Source organism: Piliocolobus tephrosceles, chromosome 6, assembly GCF_002776525.5.
Source record: "Piliocolobus tephrosceles isolate RC106 chromosome 6, ASM277652v3, whole genome shotgun sequence".
NCBI lineage: Eukaryota > Metazoa > Chordata > Mammalia > Primates > Cercopithecidae > Piliocolobus > Piliocolobus tephrosceles.
Genome location: NC_045439.1, coordinates 75,165,356 through 75,187,099, shown reverse-complemented (window position 1 = coordinate 75,187,099; position 21,744 = coordinate 75,165,356). Strand labels below are relative to the sequence as shown.

The 21,744-nt window shown below is 38.4% G+C and overlaps 1 protein-coding gene across 9 annotated transcripts in view; it reads right to left on the bottom strand.

Moving 5' to 3' along the window:
* MYO5A (myosin VA) overlaps window positions 1–21,744 on the bottom strand; it is a 218,209-nt gene that overhangs the window by 94,046 nt on the left and 102,419 nt on the right. For all 9 annotated transcript variants that reach the window (XM_023227136.3, XM_023227138.2, XM_023227137.3 and 6 more), the window contains exons 6-11: window positions 18,074–18,217; window positions 15,455–15,536; window positions 14,693–14,800; window positions 12,663–12,769; window positions 4,092–4,357; window positions 3,196–3,277 (exon numbers count right to left, since the gene is read on the bottom strand). In XM_023227136.3, coding sequence (XP_023082904.2) covers window positions 3,196–3,277; window positions 4,092–4,357; window positions 12,663–12,769; window positions 14,693–14,800; window positions 15,455–15,536; window positions 18,074–18,217 — 789 coding nt within the window. The remainder of the gene's footprint in view (window positions 1–3,195; window positions 3,278–4,091; window positions 4,358–12,662; window positions 12,770–14,692; window positions 14,801–15,454; window positions 15,537–18,073; window positions 18,218–21,744) is intronic.

Below are 21,744 nucleotides of genomic sequence, written 5' to 3'. Positions count from 1 at the left end.
CCCAGTAGTTACAAATCAACTCATGACTTAGAAACCGATGTTCCTGACCTTGTATAGAAGAACATTGTGAAACTCCCTGCCCTGTTTTGTTTCACTCTGACCACTGGTACATGCAGCCCCTGTCACGTACCCCCTGCTTGCTCAAATCAATCATGACCTTTTCACATGAAATCTTTAATGTTGTGAGCCCTTAAAAGGGACAGAAATTGTGCACTAGGGGAGCTTGGATTTTAAGGCAGTAGCTTGCTGATGCTTCCAGCTGAATAAAGCCCTTCCTTCTACAACTCGGTGTCTGAGAGGTTTTGTCTGTGGCTCATCCTGCTACAATAAGAAAGCACATTTCTTCTGTTCTTTTGATTAATGAGAAGGCAAATAGGGCAACATATGTCAGCAGGACACCCTGACTGATGGTACGAGTATCTTCCAAAACAATGTGCTCTGTTTTTTAAAATTTCATTAATTTATATGCAGTCTCAATATTGACAACAGAAACACTGCTCTAGACATTAAACAGAGCATTATTTCTCACACACATCTCCATGTCTAGTTTGGAAAAGCTCCTGGGGTCTTTAAAATTTTGGATGCTCAATTGTCAAAGAATACAGGCATGTAGTTCAATATGGCAAGAGATTCTTGGTCAATATAGTAATGCCTTCAAACACTAAGCATGCCAGTCACGGGGTTTCTCATGCTGACTGCCCCCAACTACATCCCCAGATCGGGTAACAGCCCTATGCAGTCAAGTTCTTTATACTGTGAGACCCCACGTTCCTAGTCACAGCTGACTAAACCAGTGTGGGTACGTGAGGGCAGTCTCCTGCTAGAGACCTCTGATGAAAGACTCAACAGTGTTAATCAGATTCTCTTTCTCAGGTATTTGAACTGGGAAACAAGAAAATAATCAGGCAATTAGTAGTGGGAGTTGAAGCTGAAAGAAGCCAAAATGAATGGGAGATAAGCAAGTTAAGAGGACGAGAAGAGCATTCCAACCACTGCTGGGTTCACAGGAAGTTTAAAGTGAGTGAGAAAGGAGAGAGCTTGAGGTGGAGAAGATGTATATAGACTAGAAGGAAAGAACCCGCCATAGGATAGGAAGAGGGGGCAGGGCAGTTGTGCAGAGAGAATCAAAGACGCAGAATGTAAGGGGGTATGTGAAGAGAGAAGGAGAAACAGGTGGATAGAGACAGAAAGCAGGAAAGAGGAGGAGACACAAGAGACCAAAACACACATGCAGACAGGAGACCCCTGAAAAACAGACAAACTAGCCAGTTCCTAAAGAGGCTGGCATTGCTTCCTGCCATTCCAGTCACTCTGTGTGGAAACATTCGGAAAGAGTGGAAGGCTGTGGCATTAACTAAGTATTAAGAAACTCAGAAACACCTTGAGAAATGGTAATGCTCAGTTTAGTTTCTGATAGAGTTTTATTAATTTTTTAATGCAGAGATGAAAATCATATTAGTAGTCATCTTATTACGGAAACAGTCATAGGCCTAAGGTTTTAAGATAACTTCTACGTTATTTCACTGTGGTAAGAAGCTTAATTTGCTAAACAAAGATGGTTCAAGTTTTTATCATAGTATATGGAATATGTAATCAAACAGTCTAAAAGGTTTTATAACGACAAGCAGCAACTCCTTGTCCCATCTCTCCCCAACCCCAGTCTCGCTCCCTGGAGACAACCATTTTTAATTCCCTTAGCTATTTCTTCTGATATTTACCCACATATTTCTAAAGAATATGCTTATCAGCTACCTTCTGATTTATCACTATGAAACATCTACTGATTTCATTATGACACAAAAGAGGCTAAATTCACATACACCACCTCCGTCCCGCTCTTCCACTATTCTCCCTATATTACTATTTTTAGATCCTCTTTTGTTTTTTACCAAATTTGTAACTTGCAATGTCTTTGAACATCTGGTTTTTGTGCATCAACTACAAACCATACCACTTGACCTCTCTCTTTACAAGATGAGGATTTATTAAGGGTGTCTTTCCTGCCCTTCAGCTCTATCTTCTAATTCCTATGGGTGTCTCATTTTAATATCCTCTTTCATCAACACTAAGAATCACTCCCACTCTTGCACTTAGAACTATGCCTTGCACATGATGGACACTTTACATATTCCAACCCATTTAATCCATAAAACCACACACAGCAGGTACTATTTTTTTTTTCTTTTTTTTTTTTTTTGAGACGGAGTCTCGCTCTGTCGCCCAGGCTGGAGTGCAGTGGCCGGATCTCAGCTCACTGCAAGCTCCGCCTCCCGGGTTTACGCCATTCTCCTGTCTCAGCCTCCCGAGTAGCTGGGACTACAGGCGCCCGCCACCTCACCCGGCTAGTTTTTTGTATTTTTTTTTTAGTAGAGACGGGGTTTCACCGGGTTAGCCAGGATGGTCTCGATCTCCTGACCTCGTGATCTGCCCGTCTCGGCCTCCCAAAGTGCTGGGATTACAGGCTTGAGCCACCGCGCCCGGCCCAGCAGGTACTATTATTATGTCCATTTTATAGATGAGGAAGTTAAGGCCCAGGGAGGTCAACTAACTTGCCCAAGAAAGATCTCCTGGATAACTGACACAGGGTAGGATTCCAACTCACACAGTTCACCTCTGGGCTCTGTGTCCTTCATTATTACAATCTGCTGACTTAGATTTTTAAGCATCTCTGAATCTCCCAACACCACGGTACTCCTCTAAGATAGTTAATATTACTACTTCACAAGAGCCACTCAAAATATTCCCATTGTCATTGCCTCAGTGAATGTCCCAGACTGTTGAAAAGAGAATATGTAAAATTCTGCTTTTTAGTTCTGACATCTTGCTAATATAGCAAGTAAGCATTAAGACAGTCATAATTCCACATACAATTAACTTCAAAATAACAAACTGAAAGATATCCCTGGGCTCAAAGCTTCATACTCCCAAGCAATTACCTAACACACTGCCTGCTTCTTTCAATCTATTTGTCCCAAATTTTCATTATTATCAGACAGCAATCCAAGGATAGCCTTGAATCCCACCTGGCCCATAAAACATTTTTCTAATGTTGTACCATTCATTAATCATCAGTTCTAAATTCCATATAATAATTATAATTCACAACTTCATTTCAGGGATAAGCTTTTAAACAAAGACAAGGAATTCAAGAGAATAATTTATAGCAGAATATTATTTAAGGAAGAACATTCTTACCATATTGAATTGTTGCTGTAGTTTTTCATTTGCATAATTTATGCAAAACTGTTCAAAACTATTTATCTCAAATGTTTCAAATCTGTAACCACGAAGATAATATGGAAAGGGGAGAAAAGGAACAAAAAGCTTTTTAAAAATATTCAAAATATACACATTAGGAAGAAAGAAATGGGACATTCCCCAGCATTGTAAAACTTTCTTTCCCTATCAGTGAAGATAAAGATTTATAAGTCAGTAACAAGAAATATGTAACCAGCAGATGAGCATCAGCCATGCAGCAGAGAGGCTTTTGTTGTTGTGTTGTGTTTTGTTTTGTTGAACGGCCCTAGCATGCAGAGGTGTTCAACACTATGAGTTTTTGAGGGCTCATTCACCCTCAAGTGGGGAACATCAGAATTATGATAAACCCATTGCTCTTGCCAATTTACTGACTCACAGTGTTACACACACATAGGAGGGAAATAGGAACAGAGATCCTACAGGTTCTTTTGAAAAAGAGAACCAGAGAATGAAAAATTAAGTATGAAACAAGCACAAATATGAGGGAAGGATTTTAACAGCTAAAGACAGGTACCCAAATAAGGCAAACTAGCAAATAACATTAGATTTTTAGAATTTCAGTGATAATTTACCACATGAGCATCTGAAAACCAATTAAGTCTATGCACCAGCTAAGTAAATTAGCTTCAGATTTGAAGCATTTTGTTTTGTTTTACTTAAATTTTAAGCAACATGCAATTGCATCACCATCATCAAGGTATTCTTCAATTGTCACAGGCAAAGTTTCCCTTCTCTTTACCAGTAGGAAACAGAATCAAATGCCCACTTAGACTTACTAGATAAGTTCTAGATAGGAATGCTCTCTGGCAAACCAATTAGCCAAATATACTCACCCATAAATGTCCAGCACACCAATAAAAGAGTGCTGTTTGACTGCAGAATGGAGAGCCTGATTGACATTATCTACAATCCAGTTAAAAAGCTTGGCATAGATGTGCTTGGCCAAAGCATCACGGGCATTTGTGGCCTGCAGCTTGGAGATGGGCTTGATGTACGTCTCTGTGGCAGTAGCCAGCTTCCGATGGCAGAGCCAGTGACACATCTCCTCATAGTCCACACCCATGAGGTCACAGAATATGCAGAGAGGTTCATGCTTGGGCTGCCAAAAGATAATGAGTTATTTCCTATGACCAGATAAATCAAATAAGAATCTCCTGGAAAATGTTAACAGAGTTAACAAATAAAATTCAGCAATTTCTTTGTTATAACAAACACCAAGATAACTCAAAGTTGATTAGTGATAATAAACACATTCATCCATTAAACTGGCATCCAGGCAGCATTTTGCAATCTCTTCTGGGGCTCTCTTCAAAAATTACCTCTTCCTTTAATTCTTCATAGTATTTGTATCTCTCTTAAAGTACCTTCATTCATTTGGTCAAAAAATCAGTCAGTCAGTCAACAATTATTTACTGAGTGCTACTATGCGCCAGACAGCAAAAACAAACATGGTCCCTGCCCTCCTAGAACTTATAGTCACTCGGAAAAAATGGGTATTAATCAAGTGATTGCTCCCTAAAATGAAAAATACCACAAAGACCAAGGACACTATGCTGAGTCCATGTGAGAGGAATATGCTCTGTTTAGGAAGCAGGAGACAGTTCCCTTGAGAAAAGGAAGGTGCTAACTGGGTGAAAGGGGGAGAAAAGGACTTTCCAAGCCAAGGAAACAGCTGGCAAAAATATTCTGTGGTAGGAAGGAAATCACCTATAGGAAGGATTGAAGCTGAGTGAGGGAGAAAATGTGAACTGAAGTCACAGAAACAGACAGAGGCTATACCCCAGCTGGTCTTTATCCTTAGAGCAATGGGAGACCACTGAAGGGTTGTAAGCAGGTAATTTGACAGTTATTTGTGTGACTTTTTAGATCAGAATGACTTCCATGACTTACACATCCCTGTACCCCCTAGAATATCTTCCATGAGCCTTGCATGAGTAGGTGTTTGATAAATACTTGTCTATTTTAATCCATATTAGTACATTATATTTTTCAACATCTTCAATCACATGTATCAGTGGAATCTGATAACATTTCTGGGGAACAGGCAGGGTGAACATTGTCTCTGGTGGATAAACGAGGAAATAGGATCCAAGATCACAAATATAGCTTGTCAAAAATCAGCTGGCAACTGACGTCAGAGTTGGCATTAGAACCTGGGTCTTCTGACACCCTCATCTTTAGACTCTTCACACTCAAGCACCTCTTCCTTCTTTCATTCCCCTTTCACCCAAGTAATCACTTTAGATACAAACCAGCACCACTGCCTGGTCAACTCCCTTACATAAGCAGCCATATACATGTATGTATTTAGAGTCTGACATCATTTAAAAGTGGGTCAGGCGGGGTGCGCTGGCTCACGCCTGTAATCCCAGCACTTTGGGAGGCTAAGGCAGGAGGATCACCTGAACTCAGGAGTTTGAGACCAGCCTGGCCAACATGGTAAAACCCTGTCTCTACTAAAAATACAAAAATTAGCTGCTTGTGCTGGCAGACACCTGTAATCCCAGCTACTGGGGAGGCTGAGGCAGGAGAACTGCTTGAACCTGGGAGGTGGAGGTTGCAGTGAGCTGAGACAGCATCACTACACTCCAGCCTGGGCAACAGAGTGAGACTCCATCTCAATTTTCTTAAAATTAAAAAAAAAAAAAAAAAGTGGATCAGCATTCTGTAAACATATTCTACTTGAATGTTGTTAACATATTGTTCTATTACATCAAGATGGTTAACTGTTTGGTTTAAATTCTCCACAGCTTTACTCATTTTTGGACTTCACCTATCAATAATTGAGAGAAGTCAATAATCTCCCACTCTGACAGCAAATTTGTCTCTTCTTGTGGTTTCTGTTGATTTTTGCTATATATCTTTTGAGGCTATGCCATTAAGTACACAGAAGTTTAGCACTATTACATATGCCTGGTGAATAAAATCTGTTCTCTTTAAAGATGGGATTTCATTCTGTTGCCCAGGCTAGAGTGTGGTGGTACAATCGTATCTCACTGTAGCCTCAAACTCCTGGGCTCAAGAGATCCTCCTGCCTCAGTCTCCTAGGATTACAGGCAGACACCATGCACAGTGAATAAAATCTTTATCATTGCAAAGTCACTCTATTTCCTTCTAGCACTGCTTTTGGCCTCAAAGTCTATTTTGTTCAATACCCGCACAGTGCTGCCAGTTTTGTCCTAGCTAGCACGTCTTTTCTAAACTTTGTTTTTCAAACTTTTTGTACCTCTATATTTTAGGAATGCTTCTTTTAAAAGTATATACCTGAAACTTTTTTTTTCTTTTTTCGACTTTTATTTTAGAATCAGGGGATGCATGTGCAGGTCTGTGCACAAGTACATAATAAAGGAATATTGTGTGATGCTGAGGTTTGGAGTATGAATGAATCCATCACCTCGGTAGTGCACACAGCCGCCAACTGGTAGTTTTTTTCAACCATTACCCTCTCTTGTATTCCCCCGTGTCTATTGTTCCCATTTATGACCATGTTCAACCAATGTTTAGCTCCCACTTGTAAGTGAGAACATGTATTTGGTTTTCTGTTTTTGCATTACTTAGGACAATGTTTTCCAGCTGCGTCCAGGTTGCTGCAAAGGGCATGATGTCATTCTTTTTTATGACTGGGTAGTATTCCATGGTTATATATGAATTTTTTTAACCAGTCTAACAATCTAAGTCTTTTAGCTGCAGCATTTAGTCCATTTTTAATTATTTCTATCTTATTTTGTTCTTTTGGTTGTCCTGCTTTTCAACATTTCTTTTTCTCCCTCTTTCTTGCCATATTTTGATTTTTTTCAATCCATTTTCCTCTCCACTAGTTTGAAAGGTTTACTTTGTTACTATTCTGTTATACAATTAACATAATGAACTAGGTAACACTAACTCCAAACACCCCGCCCAATTTATCCTCTGTTATCCAATACTTTATGTGTGTGGGGCATGGTAGGGGGCTAGAGATTCATTTTATATTTTAAACATTTTATCTAATTTTAGACTAACAGAAAAGTTGCAAGAATAGTACAAAAAATTCCCTTCACTCAGATTCCCTAAATATTAACATTTAACCACATTCCCTTTTATCACTCACTCACTTTTTTACACACACACACATATATATATACACACACACATTACTTTTTCAGAACTTTTTGAGAGTAAATTTCAAACACAATGCCCCTTTTATCTAAATATTTCAGTGTGTATTTCCTAAAATACATGGACATTATCTTATGTAAGTACAGTATAATGAACAAAATGAGAAAATTAGCAATGATACAACCCTGTAATATAACCTGCAGATCTAAATCAGTCTTTGCCAGCTGGCCTAACAGTGTGTTCTACAAAAAATAATTAATTTTTATGGTCCAGGATTCAATCCAGGATCATGCATTGAATTTAGCTATCATGTCTCATTAGTCTCCTTTAACATGAACAGTTCTTCATTCTTCTTTGTCTTTTGTGACCTTGACTTTTTGAAGAGTCCCTCAATTTGTGTCTCTATGATATTACCTCATGATTAGATTTTGGCAGAAATACCAGAGAAGTGGTGTCGCACTCTTCTAAGTGTGTCATATCCAAAGCTATGTGATATTGATTGGTCCAAATATTGGTACTATCAATTGTGATCACTTGGTTAAGGGAATGTCTGCCAGGTTTCTTGACTATAATGATAACTATCTTTCCCTTTGTTTTTTTTTTTTGAGACGGAGTCTCACTCAGTCGCCCAGGCTGGAGTGCAGTGATGCGATATCGGCTCACTGCAAGCTCCGCCTCCCGGGTTCACACCATTCTCCTGCCTCAGCCTCCCAAGTAGCTGGGACTATAAGCGCTCGCCGCCACGCCCGGCTAATTTTTTTTGCATTTTTAGTAGAGATGGGGTTTCACCGTGTTAGCCAGGATGGTCTCGATCTCCTGACCTCGTGATCCACCCGTCTCGGCCTCCCAAAGTGCTGGGATTACAGGCTTGAGCCATTGCGCCCGGCCTCCCTTTGTAATTAATACATGTCTTGTGGGGAATTCTATCTTTTACCAGATCAATATACTATTATTACTTTAATTAATCAAATTTTACCTACCTTTGCCCACATTTTACTAACTTCTTAGTTCATTTCTTCTTGCATCTTAGATCTTCTAACTGGGATCACTTTCCTTCTGCCTAAACTATATCCTTTATATCCTTTAATATTTAATATTTCCTCTAGTGAGGGCTCACTGGCAACAGCAGATTCTTACAAGCTTTTTTTTTTGGAGACAGTCTCACTCTATCCTCCAGGCTGGAGTGCAGTGGCACGATCTCAGCTCACTGTAACGTCCGCCACCTAGGTTCAAGCAATTCTCATGACTCAGCCTCCCATGTAGCTGGGATTACTGGCATGCGCATGATGCCCAGCTAATTTTTGTATTTTAAGTAGAGAGAGGGTTTTGCCATGTTGGCCAGGCTAGTCTCAAACTCTTAGCTTCAGGTGATCCACCTGCCTCAGCTTCCCAAAGTGCTAGGACTACAGGTGTGAGCTACCACACCTGGCCGCTCATAAGTTTTTAATTGTCTGAAAATGCTTCCAACTTTAATTCATTCTAGAAAGATATTTTAACTGGATATATAATTCTAAGTTAATAGTTTCCATTCTAAGAACACTGAAGATATTATTCCACTGTGTTCTGGCTTTTATAACTGCAGCTGGAAAGTGAGCTATCAGATCAACTGCTATTTCTTCAAGGGCAATCTCTTAATCTCTCTGTTTTGAAGTTTCCTCTGTCTTTGATATCATTATGATGTGCTTAGGAGTAGATTTCTTTTTATTTATCCTAACTGGGATTTTCTGTGGGTTAGTCATTTTCACAAGTTCTAAAACTTTTTAGTAATGATCTCTTGGAATATTATGTCTGCTTCATTCTCTCTCTTCTCTCCTTTATGAATTTTCATTAGATTAAAATTAGACATGATTACTCTATCCTTCTCTCTTAATTACTGTTTCAAATGCTCTATCTTTGGGTCTTATCTTGCATTTTGGGCAATTTCTTCACATCTATCTTCTAGCTTATCAGTTTTCTCTTCAGTTGTGCCAAATCTGCTGTTAATTTATTTTGGCATTCTTAGCAGGTATGACTCTGCTATCTGTTATTTCTCCTAGCTCCTTCTATTTTGTTTCACTGGGGGACTTGTGATTTCTGATTGTGAGTCAATACTTCTTGTAACTTTTCTGATGGGACTCCACTGAGGCCTAGACTGAAGGTGGGTCCTCCAAAGTAGATTTGCAGTTGCTTCTGTCAGGTGCCTAGGCCACTACCGGCCCAGGATCAATTTAAGCTATATTTTCTTTACGTAGTTTTTTTGAGACCTTCCAGGAACTATGAAATCAGTCTGGGAATGAATATGTGTGAGAGTCAGTTTGCTGTTATAAATTTTTAGGGAGCTAGTTTTCTGCCTCCACTTGACACCAAAGTATGGGTCAGGTTAAGTTTTCTTTATACTCTTAGAGCGGGTGGTGGGCAAATTGATTACTAGCTCCCCACTTAGGGTCTCAGCTTTAGGCAGGAGTCTTTGTGTTCCCCTGTTTATATGAGTCCTGTGCTTTGTCTTTGTCTTCTGTAGCTCACTTTGCTATGAAACCCAAAGCTCAAGGTCACTGGGTTCAGCAAATGCCTTTAAGGTGGAGCAGAACTATCAAATAAATATGTCTTACCAGTAACTTCTAAAGCTCATTTAAGGCCAGGCACAGTGGCTCATGCCTGTAATCCCAGCATTTTAGGAGGCCAAGGCAGGCAGATCACCTGAGGTCAGGAGTTTCAGATCAGCCTGGCCAACATGGCGAAACCCCATCTCTACTAAAAATACAAAAATTAGCTGGACGCGTTGGCACACACCTGTAATCCCAGCTACTCGGGAGGCTGAGGCTGGAGAACAGCTTGAACCCAGGAGGTGGAGGTTGCAGTGAGCCAAGATAGCATCACTGCACTCCAGACCACGCGACAGAGAGAGACTCTGTCTCAAAAAGAAAAACAGGAAAAAACAAAAAACAAAAAACAAAACAAAAACTCATTTAATCTCCACCTACCCCAAATAGTGAAACTGTAGTACTTATAGCTATCATCCAATCAACAAAGTTGACAAGCACTGGTTAGAAAGTAAAAATAACAGAATTACAAGAACTGGATGGAAGTAACTTCTGGACAAGTTCCATACATTGTAAGTACTATTCCTCCAAGATGATATTAATAACTTCTAGACATCTCAAATAGGAAAATAGTACACTCAAATTTTAGGTAAGACTCATAGTGAAGTGATATATGTGATATAACATTAGTCACGACTTTCTTGATTAGGAGAAGCTTGACCTTTGGGGAAAGGTCACAAGGGTAAAGATGAAAGATGGTGATGCAGAAATCAATGAGTTCTTTTTAAAAAATCCAGTTTGTATGCCAACATTCAGAGTAGGGTTATTCAAAACAGCCAAAAGGTGAAACAACTCAAATATCCATCAATCAACCAATGGATAAACAAAATATGGTATCTCCATATAATGGACTATTATTCAGCCATATAAAAGAATAAGTATTGACACATGCTAAAACATGGATGGATTTCGGAAGAAGCCAGTCACAAAAGACCATATATGATATGATTCCATCTATATGAAATGTCCATAACAGGCAAATCAGCCAGAAAACAGATTTATGGGTGCTTAGGGCTAGGGAAATTGACACATAGGTAACAATAAGTAAAGGGTGCTGGGTTTCTTTTTGAGGTCATGGAAGTATTTTAAACCGACTATGGTGATGGTTGCACATATCTGTGAATATACTAAAAGCCACTTAATGGTACACTTTAAATGAGTATCATATGTGAATTATATCTCAACAAGGCTTTTAAAAAGACTAGCAATGTTTCATTAGAAGAAATCAGGATTTAAATTAGAATTATCATTTTGCCTTTTACAAAACCACCATTAGAAAAAAAGAGGCTGGGAGAGGGGAGGAGGAATCATGCATCTAAAATTAGGACCCATGGCTTAGGAAAATTACACCTCAAATACTCATAAAGAAAATCATGAGGATCAAGCTTTCTGTAAACCAAACTCTCTGCCCATCTAGCTCTTGGCCCTTGGACTAATAAATAAGTTACAGGGCTGGATGCGGTGGCTCATACCTCACACCTGTAATCCCAGCACTTTGGGAGGCCAAGGTGGGCAGATCATCTGAGGTCAGGAGTTCAAGACCAGCCTGGCCAACATGGCAAAACCCTCTCTCTACTAAAAATACAAAATTAGCTGGGCGTGGTGGTGTGCACCTGTAGTCCCAGCTACTCAGGAGGCTGAGGCAGGAGAATCGCCTGAACCCAGGAGGTAGAGGTTGCAGTGAGCTGAGATTGTATGCCTTTGCACTCCAGCCTGGGCAACAAGAGCGAAACTCCATTTCAAAAAAAAAAAAAAAAAAGTTACAGAAAAAGTTTTCTTTTCAAATCATAAAGTCACTTATTTTATATTATATCATGTCTCACACATCTAATATAGTATCAAAGTAGTATATCCAGAAAAGACAAGAAACAGATTCTTTTCTTACAGGAGTAGAGAATCTGTTTTTACACAAGTGGCTATAGATCCAGAGAAAAAAGGCAACTGAGTTGAATAAATGCCATTTAAATTAAGGCCTTAATTAAGAATACCAAAATGAATAGCATGGCTCTTTCCACAAGGACCTCAAATCCTAGTGGGTAAAGGCAAGCAAGAGAGACCTTTATAGAACAATGTGATTTGAGCTACAAAGGAAAGCAGAAGTGGGGAGTGTGTATCTAAGAAGACATGCTATAGATCTGCCTGTGAGAAGTGAGTAAGAGCTGGCTAGGGAAGAAGAGCAATCTACGAACCCCAGGAGGGAGAATGTGAGCAAAGCCAGGAGAGACAGCCAGCCTGGCATGGAAACGGCTGGATGTGGAGTCTGCAAAGCAATGAGAAAGAAGCTCAACAGGAAGTCAGGGGTCAGTCATGAAGCCCTTTCATGTCATGTCATGTCATGCCAAGTAAGGTGTTGGGTCTGCTTCTGAAGGCAGTGGGGAGTCCTGAAACATTTCCATAAGGGCATGATATGATCCCTTATAGCTTTAACTTCCATGAGTTTCTGATCTTGTGGGGCCACATCTGCATCAGTCAGTAATCTCATCTATCCAACCCTCTCTCTTTCTCTCTCTATCTCTGTCACACACACCACAAAATCACTATGCACCAGGGATTAGAATCCATATTTCTTTATTCTCAGTTTGAGATTCTCCTTTTGATAATATATGTCTTTGATAATTATATTTCTGATAATATTGAGAGAGAGACTTAAAGTATATTGCTTCTTTAAACAATCTACAAATCTAAAACACAGTTCAACTGCCATCCCACTAAAACTTATTCTGAACTTACAGGTATTGTGCAGCTGTCTGCATCTCGGGATGTAAATCCAACATTGCCTAAGTGAAGGATGCCAGCAAGTATTCGGAAAATTCCCATTTGATGAGATTCACTAATTCCTGAAACAAGAGAGTGAATGAACAAGTGATTAATTTCAGAATAGCAACTAAACAATTATAGCAGACAATTTTAAGCCTATTGTTAATTCCTGAATATTGCCAGATGTTGTGCATATTATAATGTGTCATAGCTAACAACACGTTCATCTTTGTTGACATTAACACATTAGGTAGTTTAGCATCATGGATGGATAACATGGCTGCTGACTATGGCTGATCTGGCTTGAGACCTGACTCTGGTACGGACCTATCATCTCAAATGGACAGGTAATTCAGTATTCTATGCCTCCATTTTCTCATTTGAGATATGAAAATAATAGTGACTATTTCAAAGTATGTGAAAATTAAATGAGATAATGCACATAGCATACTTAATACACAATGTGACACACAGTAAGTGCTAAACAAATTATTGTCATCATTGTCACACACTGGGTTTAAAAGTAATAGTATTACCATTTCTATTTATCTCTGCTCCAAATATAGCCCAATAAAGCTGTTACTTCTTAAGGCTGTTTAAAAAGTAATTATTTAATTACTTCTTTAAACTACAGACCAAGTATTAAGTCAAAGAGACACCAAGATTAGAAGCGTTTGGGCTGGTGCTATATCCCAGTCTGATGAGTATGCGTCCAAATACAGCATCAGAGCAGAACTTGAAGGATAAGGCAGGATGAGAAAGCTGGACAGCTTTCGGCTTTTATCAGATCTGGCTTCATTTTTAAATAACATAAGAATCTCACGAAAATTAGATATAATTGCATGCAAACAGAAGCAGTGAAATCATTTCCAAATATGTAATCTAAGAAAGGATAATTCAGTACTGATCCTATAATTATTATTTTTTTTTAATTTATTTATTTTTTTACCATCTCCTGCATTATGACTTTTTCTTTTTTGTTTTTTGACACACAGTCTCACTCTGTCACCCAGGCTGGAGTGCAGTGGTGTGATCTCAGCTCACTGCAATTTCTGTATGGCTTTTTCAAATTCACAATTTACTGTTTACAGATTTAGCCCGAGAAGAAACGCAGTGATTTTCAAACTTTTAATATGCATATTAATCACCAATAGATTTTGACAAAATGCAGATTGTTTCAGTAGGTCTGAGAAGGGATTCAGGATTCTGCATTTCTAGCAAGGCCCACAGTGGTCCTGGTCCACACTGTAATTAGCAGTGCTTTTAAATTATGTTAACTCACCTGAGGGCACTATTCAAAATGCCATCGTATGATTTTAGAGTTACTTATATTCTGAGGTTTTTTTTTTTCTTTAAGTTGTAGATGACAAGTTCTACAGATTAATTTATTCACATGTAGGCCCAACAGTTTTTAAATCCCAGAAACAAGATAGTGACATCTGAGCTGCTTCAGAAGTGTTGGAACAGAAAAAAAAAATGCTGGAATAAACTACATGTAATGTAATATTCTGTCATGATGCCAACTCAGCCACATTTCCCAGCCACAGAAAGACCCCCAAAACCAAACAAACAAACCAAAAGCTCCTACAAAATGCGAGCTTGTAGAGGAGCCGATTTCACTTAGCTTCAGGTTTCAGATTTTATAAAAATTTAAGCAAAGAATTACAAGTAGCCCTCCCCTGATGCCCCAAATATATATTTTGAACAGTTTTATGGAAGGCTAATTTGCATACTATAAAATTTACCCATTTTGAGTGTGCAATTCAATGTTTTAGTAAATTTACAAAGTTGCACAACCATTGCCACAACCTAATTTTAGAACAGTTCTATCACTCCAAAAAGAAACCTCCTGCCCATTTGCTGTCTAAATGTGTTCTATGTGGAATATTAAATCTTTTAGCAATACTCGCCACTTAATATAAAGTCAAGCCAATATTCTAAACAAAGGTTGCTTGAGTAAAAAAGCTATTCCTCAGAAGAGCTCAAGAATAAAGTGACATTACCTAGCAAAGTGCAGGCCTGCCTGGTGTGTGCCATCTCCTTTGCATCATCCACTCCTTCAATCACAGGACTGCCTCCTTGTTGCGTGTAATTAAAGTCATCTGCATTTCCTGTAACGAAGAAAAATAAAAGTTTTCTGGTTTATGAAAAAGCCTTGACTTCTACCCTTATGTCCACTTTGAATCAGAGGTGGCGATGGCACAGTTGAGTGTACAGGGTCTGGAGTTTGACTGCCTGTGTTTTCAATTGTATTTTAATAAAAAACTAAAAATTAAATAAAATTTAATTAAATGGGGTAAAATATTTATAGTTTATTTATGTTAATTGGTAAAATAAATAGTCCTTTCCTAAAGGTTTTATTCCAATCTACACACTAGAATAATTTCCTCAAATCCTTTACTCCCCTCATAAGAAACCCTACTGGCCTCTAACAAATCAACTCGTTTAAATTTTTTTTTCTTTTAATGAAGGCAAATATCAAACATATATAAAAGTAGAGAGACTAATATAATGAGCCCGTAGGTACTCATTACTCATCTGAAACAGCCATCTAAAATCACCTCCAGGCCAATACTGTTCCATTTATACAGCTACTTACTCCTTCTTTACCCCATGGGTTATTTTGAAGCCAACTGCTGACTTTTTATCATATTATCCATAAGTATTTCAGCATGAGATAAGCTCCTTTTTAACAAGTAAATTTAGGAACTTGGAAATTAACAGAAAACAATACCAGAACAATAAATTTAATGCCATATTCATACCTAATCGTAGCATTTTAAATTCAGGTAACTTTGCTGAGGCACAAAGCTGATAGAAGATATGATAGTTTCTCTCCTCTTCTGCCTTTGAAATAAGAAGAGTTTTCAATTACAGCATTTTAATCTAAAATTCAGAAAATTCTATCATAAAATCAGAAAGTTCTACCATAAAATAAGATTTTAATATTTAATTATCTCAGTTGGTTAAATAAATTACACTTTCCAATATTTCCTAATACTTATTTCTGATTATTAAATCTTCTGATTTATAGCCTATTTGCATATATATGAATATGTGTGTGTTGGTCAAATTCAACATAAAATATCGGATAGTAATGCTTTCTGAACTAGTGAACAGCTTGATGTATGGCCACAATCATAAGATAATCAGTGCTTTTGGGGGGAAACTAAAACCATTTTTTTTTTTTTTTTGCAATACTCAATACTATTTTCTAATGGTACCTCTTAGATTCACAGTCTTCCAAATGCTTTGAAAAAAGAATAATCCCATTCTTGCCGTATTGTAAACTGGACCATCTACTGTGTTGTTTATAAGAAAGCCACAAATGTACATCTTCTATATCATTTTAGTTTATACATTTTAAATCAATAACTTTTATAAAATAGAAAACAAATCACATATAAATTCTAAGATAATTTTTCAGTATCTCCTGAGAGTCTTTTCCACATATACATCTAAAAAATACAGTTGCAATAATATTGTTCATACACCTAATAGTTTATCACTATATCCTTGATTTTTACAGTATACTCAGTTGGCTAATGAATCTTATTAATAAGGCCAGGGTCAGGTTTGATGCCCACAGGGGGGCTGATGTCTGGAAAAGAAAACCTATTATAGGGACAGAAGCCACTGAACAAATTACCAATATACTAATGACCACAAGTATGATTAAACAAGAGAGCAGGTGGTTCAGCACACAGAAACTACAAAAGCCTGTGAGTCTGCAGAAATGCTTAGGTCCTCTTTGTACATAAAGGACCGTACAAGTATGCCTCTTCTGATTGTGTGATTCATTTTGACAAGCCAAACATCCTTGACATTCTGTATCTCTGGAGACTGGGAAACTGCTAGAAATGGTTCAGTGTCTCTAAACAAGACAATAAGGATTGGGCCTTACCATTTTATATTAAGCACTACTAGCCTTTGGTCTCACACTGACCAAGGACCATCTTTCCTCCCCGCTTACTCACTTACCTATCAATCAAACCTCTACTATTTGAACTCTAACATTTGAATCTTCTCTTAGATCTACCTCTGTTTCACCCATCCTTTCTTCTGGTTATCAAAGTAGACACTTTTCAAAAAAACCTACACAAATGGCCATCAGTGTAGTAACTCTGTTCTGTATGTACCTAGATATTAAATATAATACTTCATTTGTATTGCCTTACTATACAAATCAAGTATTATATTTTAGGTGGTGACAAATCAGGCACAGCCCCAAAGTCAAAGCCAGAGCAACTTCAGACTGCTCAAATTATCAGACACTTTCAAACCTATGACAGACCTGGGCTATGGAAATTGTGGATGCTGTTACATGGCAGTGTCAGGGGCATTTGAACCTCAATGCAGTGGGCATGCAGTTGAGGTTAATGAAACCTAAATCTCACAGCATGAGGCAAGCAGTAGGTCTACAGAAGCCATATACTGAGAGTGTGTGATAAATCCATACCTATAAATATATAAATGTATGCCTGTTAGTGATGTAAATATATAGTATCTCCCACTTTCCAATCAAAAGGGATCAAGAGCTTACATGTGAATGTAAACCCTAGACAGATGCAACAACTGTTTTTTTGATAGTAGTTCACAATTGGGTTGTGAAGATTTTTTTTCTTTTTTTTTTTTTTTGAGAGGGAGTCTCGCTCTGTCGCCCAGGCTGGAGTGCAGTGGCCGGATCTCAGCTCACTGCAAGCTCCGCCTCCCGGGTTTACACCATTCTCCTGCCTCAGCCTCCCGAGTAGCTGGGACTACAGGCGCCCGCCACCTCACCCGGCTAGTTTTTTGTATTTTTTTTTTTTTAGTAGAGACGGGGTTTCACCGTGTTAGCCAGGATGGTCTCGATATCCTGACCTCGTGATCCGCCCGTCTCGGCCTCCCAAAGTGCTGGGATTACAGGCTTAAGCCACCGCGCCTGGCTGTGAAGATTTTTTTTAACCCTCACTATTCTATCTAAACAATAATAAATTCTAAGAGAGGAGAAGAAGGAAGGAAAGAGGACAAGATAATTTTTTTTCTTGAACCAAGTTCAAACTGTAACTTATTGAAAGCATGGAACAATACCTTCCCTATCATTTGGAAATATGAGAGACAAGACTAAACTAATAGCATCTGTTCTCAACTAAGCTTTCCTGCAAGCACCTGTAGGGAAAAGTCAAACCTAAAAGTGACTAGCCCCAAAGACTATTAGCGTTTAAGTGGTACTCCCCTGCCTCTAACAGGCACCATTTTCCATGCTTCAGTCCAAGTGTGGTTGGAGGTAATATTGTCATAATATGCTCAAAACTATCTAGAAATAAAATGCATACCAGCAAGCATGGACTCAACAATTATACAGCAATCTAACACAAGTACATTTGTGTATATGGCTGGCTTACCTGGAATACCACTCTGGATTTCTCTAAAAGATAAGTTCTCATATTGGCACCAATGATTCGATATCTCTTATCAAAACCAATCTCAATATACTTCCCAAAACGGCTGCTATTATCATTCCTGGTTGTTTTAGCGTTTCCAATTGACTAAAAAGCAAGGGAGAAAATAAGATTTTAGGCGTGTAATTAACAACATGACATTTACTGAATCTGCTCAGTGAGAGAAAAGATGGAGTAGAACACAGGTCCTTAAAACTGATTTTTTTTTTTTTTTTTTAAGACAGAGTCTTGCTCTGTCACCACGCTGGAGTACAGTGTCACAATCTCGGCTCATTGCAACCTCTGCCTCCCAGGTTCAAACAATTCTCCTGCCTCAGCCTCTGGGATTACAGGCACATGCCACCACGCCCAGCTAATTTTTGTATTTTTAGTAGAGACGGGGTTTCACCATGTTAGCCAGGCTGGTCTCAAGCTCCTGACCTTGTGATCCACCCACCTCGGCCTCCCAACCTGCTGGGATTACAGGCGTGAGCCACTGCACCCAGCCAAAACTGATTATTTTAAGAATAGAACCACTTTTGCCACTGCAGGCACAGGTGTATGCTTTGCTCACTGCACAATCACACAGATATATACTAATAGTTCTTATTTGTCTTGTTATTCTCACAAAAATGATTTTCAGAAACAGCAGACCTGAACTCAGAGGTTAGAATATTTTCATAACACCTTTTGGGTTATCTGAACATTCATGCCAGCAAAGAAAGAGAACAGATGAGAATGAGAGCTGCCAAGGCATGGACTTTGTTAGGTAAGTTTCAGGTTTTTATGTTTTTCCAAAAAACTTCACCTGCTTTACATAAATAAAATGGTTAAGATCAATCAATATTTCCTGGAAATGCTGCTCTGGTGCTCAGGGTCTCTTTAGCCTGATATTTCTATCACCTTATCCTGTGGCAGCAAAGGTCCAGTTAGACTGTTTATTAGCAGAGTATTAGTATTACCCACTCAATTTAAAGGCCATTTTCAGAACCAGAAAAAGAAACATTTGACTTTGGATCTTGACAGTTAACTCTAGCTTACAAAATATCTGCTACAGAATGCAGAAAATATAACTCACTGCTAAATGTTTTATACAACCTTAAAATTTTTAATGCCATATGTCTTTCTGATTTAGGTAACTCGCTTCTATAATTTTTTTTTAAGGCAAAGCAAAAAAAAAGGTGCAGTCAGAAAAGCAAGTGTTTACATAATGCATATATTAAATGTTTAATAAGCACATTTCATAAAAGATTAATCTCTTTCACCTTCACAAAGCCTATGTTAGGATTAGTATATTGAAACTACAGCAGAGAGAAAGATGTGAAAATACAATGTAGTTTTAAGAGTGATACAAATGTAAGTAATGAAAACAGTAGTAACACAGCCATACAAGTCAGCACATTAGATTCTTTAATCAATCAAAGAAAACATATTTTCACTTTCTGAAATAGAGTGTAGATATCATCCTCTTTTGTTTTGGCAGTGAGGACATTGCAATATTTTAGATTAACATTTTAGAATCTTTTCTAGAAAAATAAGAATAAGAATATCTTCCTGGCAAAATTACAGAAGAATCTAATGTAGCCTGAGATAATTTATCTATTCATTTACTCAGATGTTACCCCTCTTGATATTATAAAACACTACAGCTAAAAAAAGTCTGTACACTGTCTCACTACTTTATTTAGAAAAGGAGATTAATTATAAATGCAGGCTTTTCTCTCAACACAATATATTCTTCCATAGAGCAAATGAAAGGTTACATGCGGTAGAAGTAGCAGCAGCTATTCAATAAACAGTAAATATTAGTTAGGGCCGTAAGCACTAAGCCAGTGGAGAAAGGGTGGGCCACAGCTTCTCCTCCTTCCTCAACTCTTACCCCACCTTCCACATACCATCTCCCCCCATCTACTCAGACTGGGCGTCAGAGTGGCCCGCCTGTCGAAACACCACCACACTGTGAGAAGAGGCAGGCACTGACTAGAGTTGAAGCAGATCCTTTTGTTTTCAAGTAAAATGCATTTAAACATAGACAAACAATGGTGGAAAGAACAAATGAATTAGAAGCCTGAAGACCTATCAGACCAGACCCTATTATCAACTTGCCATTATTTAATCTCTTTGAGGACCATTAGTATCCTCAAATGTAAATTGACTAGGATAGTGGAACTCTAGGGTTCTTTTTTTTTTTTTTTATTATACTTTAAGTTCTAGGGTACATGTGCATAACGTGCAGGTTTGTTACATATGTATATATGTGCCATGTTGGTGTGCTGCACTCTAGGGTTCTTTTTAAAAAAAAAATTATTTGATTCTAAGTCCTGAACCTGATAGCAAAAGAAATTTCTATACATAAACAGTACCTTTTGTCCACTCCCTCAATTGTTGCCTCGGCCACATAAACATTGTATTCACAAGAGACTCCCTAATACTATTTTCACTTTAATTAGCAAAAAGCCACTAAAGGAAAAAATAAATTTTATGATCTTGGTAATCTTGGTTTTACTATTTTAATGTAATGATGCATGAGCCACTTCTTTGCTAAATGGAGAGGAAAATCTTCAATTATGGTTATTGAAATTAAAAAGGAACAATTGGCCAGGTGCGGGGTGGTTCATGCCTGTAATCCCAGCACTTTGGGAGGCCAAGGCGGGTGGATCACCTGAGGTCAGGAGTTCGAGACCAGCCTGACCAACATGGTGAAATCCCATCTCTATTAAAAATACAACAGTAGCTGAGCGTGGTGGCATGTGCCTGTAATCCCAGCTACTCGGGAGGCTGAGGCAGGAGACTCACTTGAATCCAGCAGGTGGAGGTTGCAGCGAGCTGAGATCATGCCATTGCACTGCAGCCTGGGCAACAAGAATGAAACTCTGTCTCAAAAAAAAAAAAAAAATTAAGATCCAGGCCTGGTACAGTGGCTCACGCCCATAATCCCAGCACTTTGGGAGGCTGAGGCAGGAGGATTGCTTGAGCCCAGGAGTTCATTTGAGATCAGCCTGGGACAGGATGAGACAGAGCAAGACCCTGTCTCTTAAAAAAAAAAGTTTCAGTGTGCTATTCCCAACTTACTATGAAAATTTCCAGGAAAAAATGCAAACATCATGAAATGGAGCATCTGTACATCATTCACATTTTGCAAAAGAAGCCTACGTTGAGAATGAGGAGCTTCCTTTTTGAAGAATAATGTGCATATCTCTTTAGACACTGGATTATAATGTTAACCGTGTAGGATGCTGATTATCCTATGAGGAGTTTCAGCAGATCACTGGAGACACAGATATACCTTTCCTGATATCACAGCAAAGGGCTCTGATATAGGGACATACTCTTGAAACGATTCAAAGCTACAAATTTTTCAGACTACATACTCAGTATTTTACCTATGTTTTCTTCTAGTAACTGATCTTCAGCTCCATATTACATTTCCATCTTTCAAATTGAGATGCCCTTTTTTGTAGTTATTGAAAAGTAGTTCAACTCTTTACCAAATTTTTCTTAATCCAAATTCTTATAGATGAACAATTTCAAATTATTTAGACAGACTAAATAACAGAGAAGGAAGCAGGTGAGCATAGCTGATCCCTTTATCTCTTACGTTCATCCCAGCAAGCAGGGCATATTCTTTATAATTG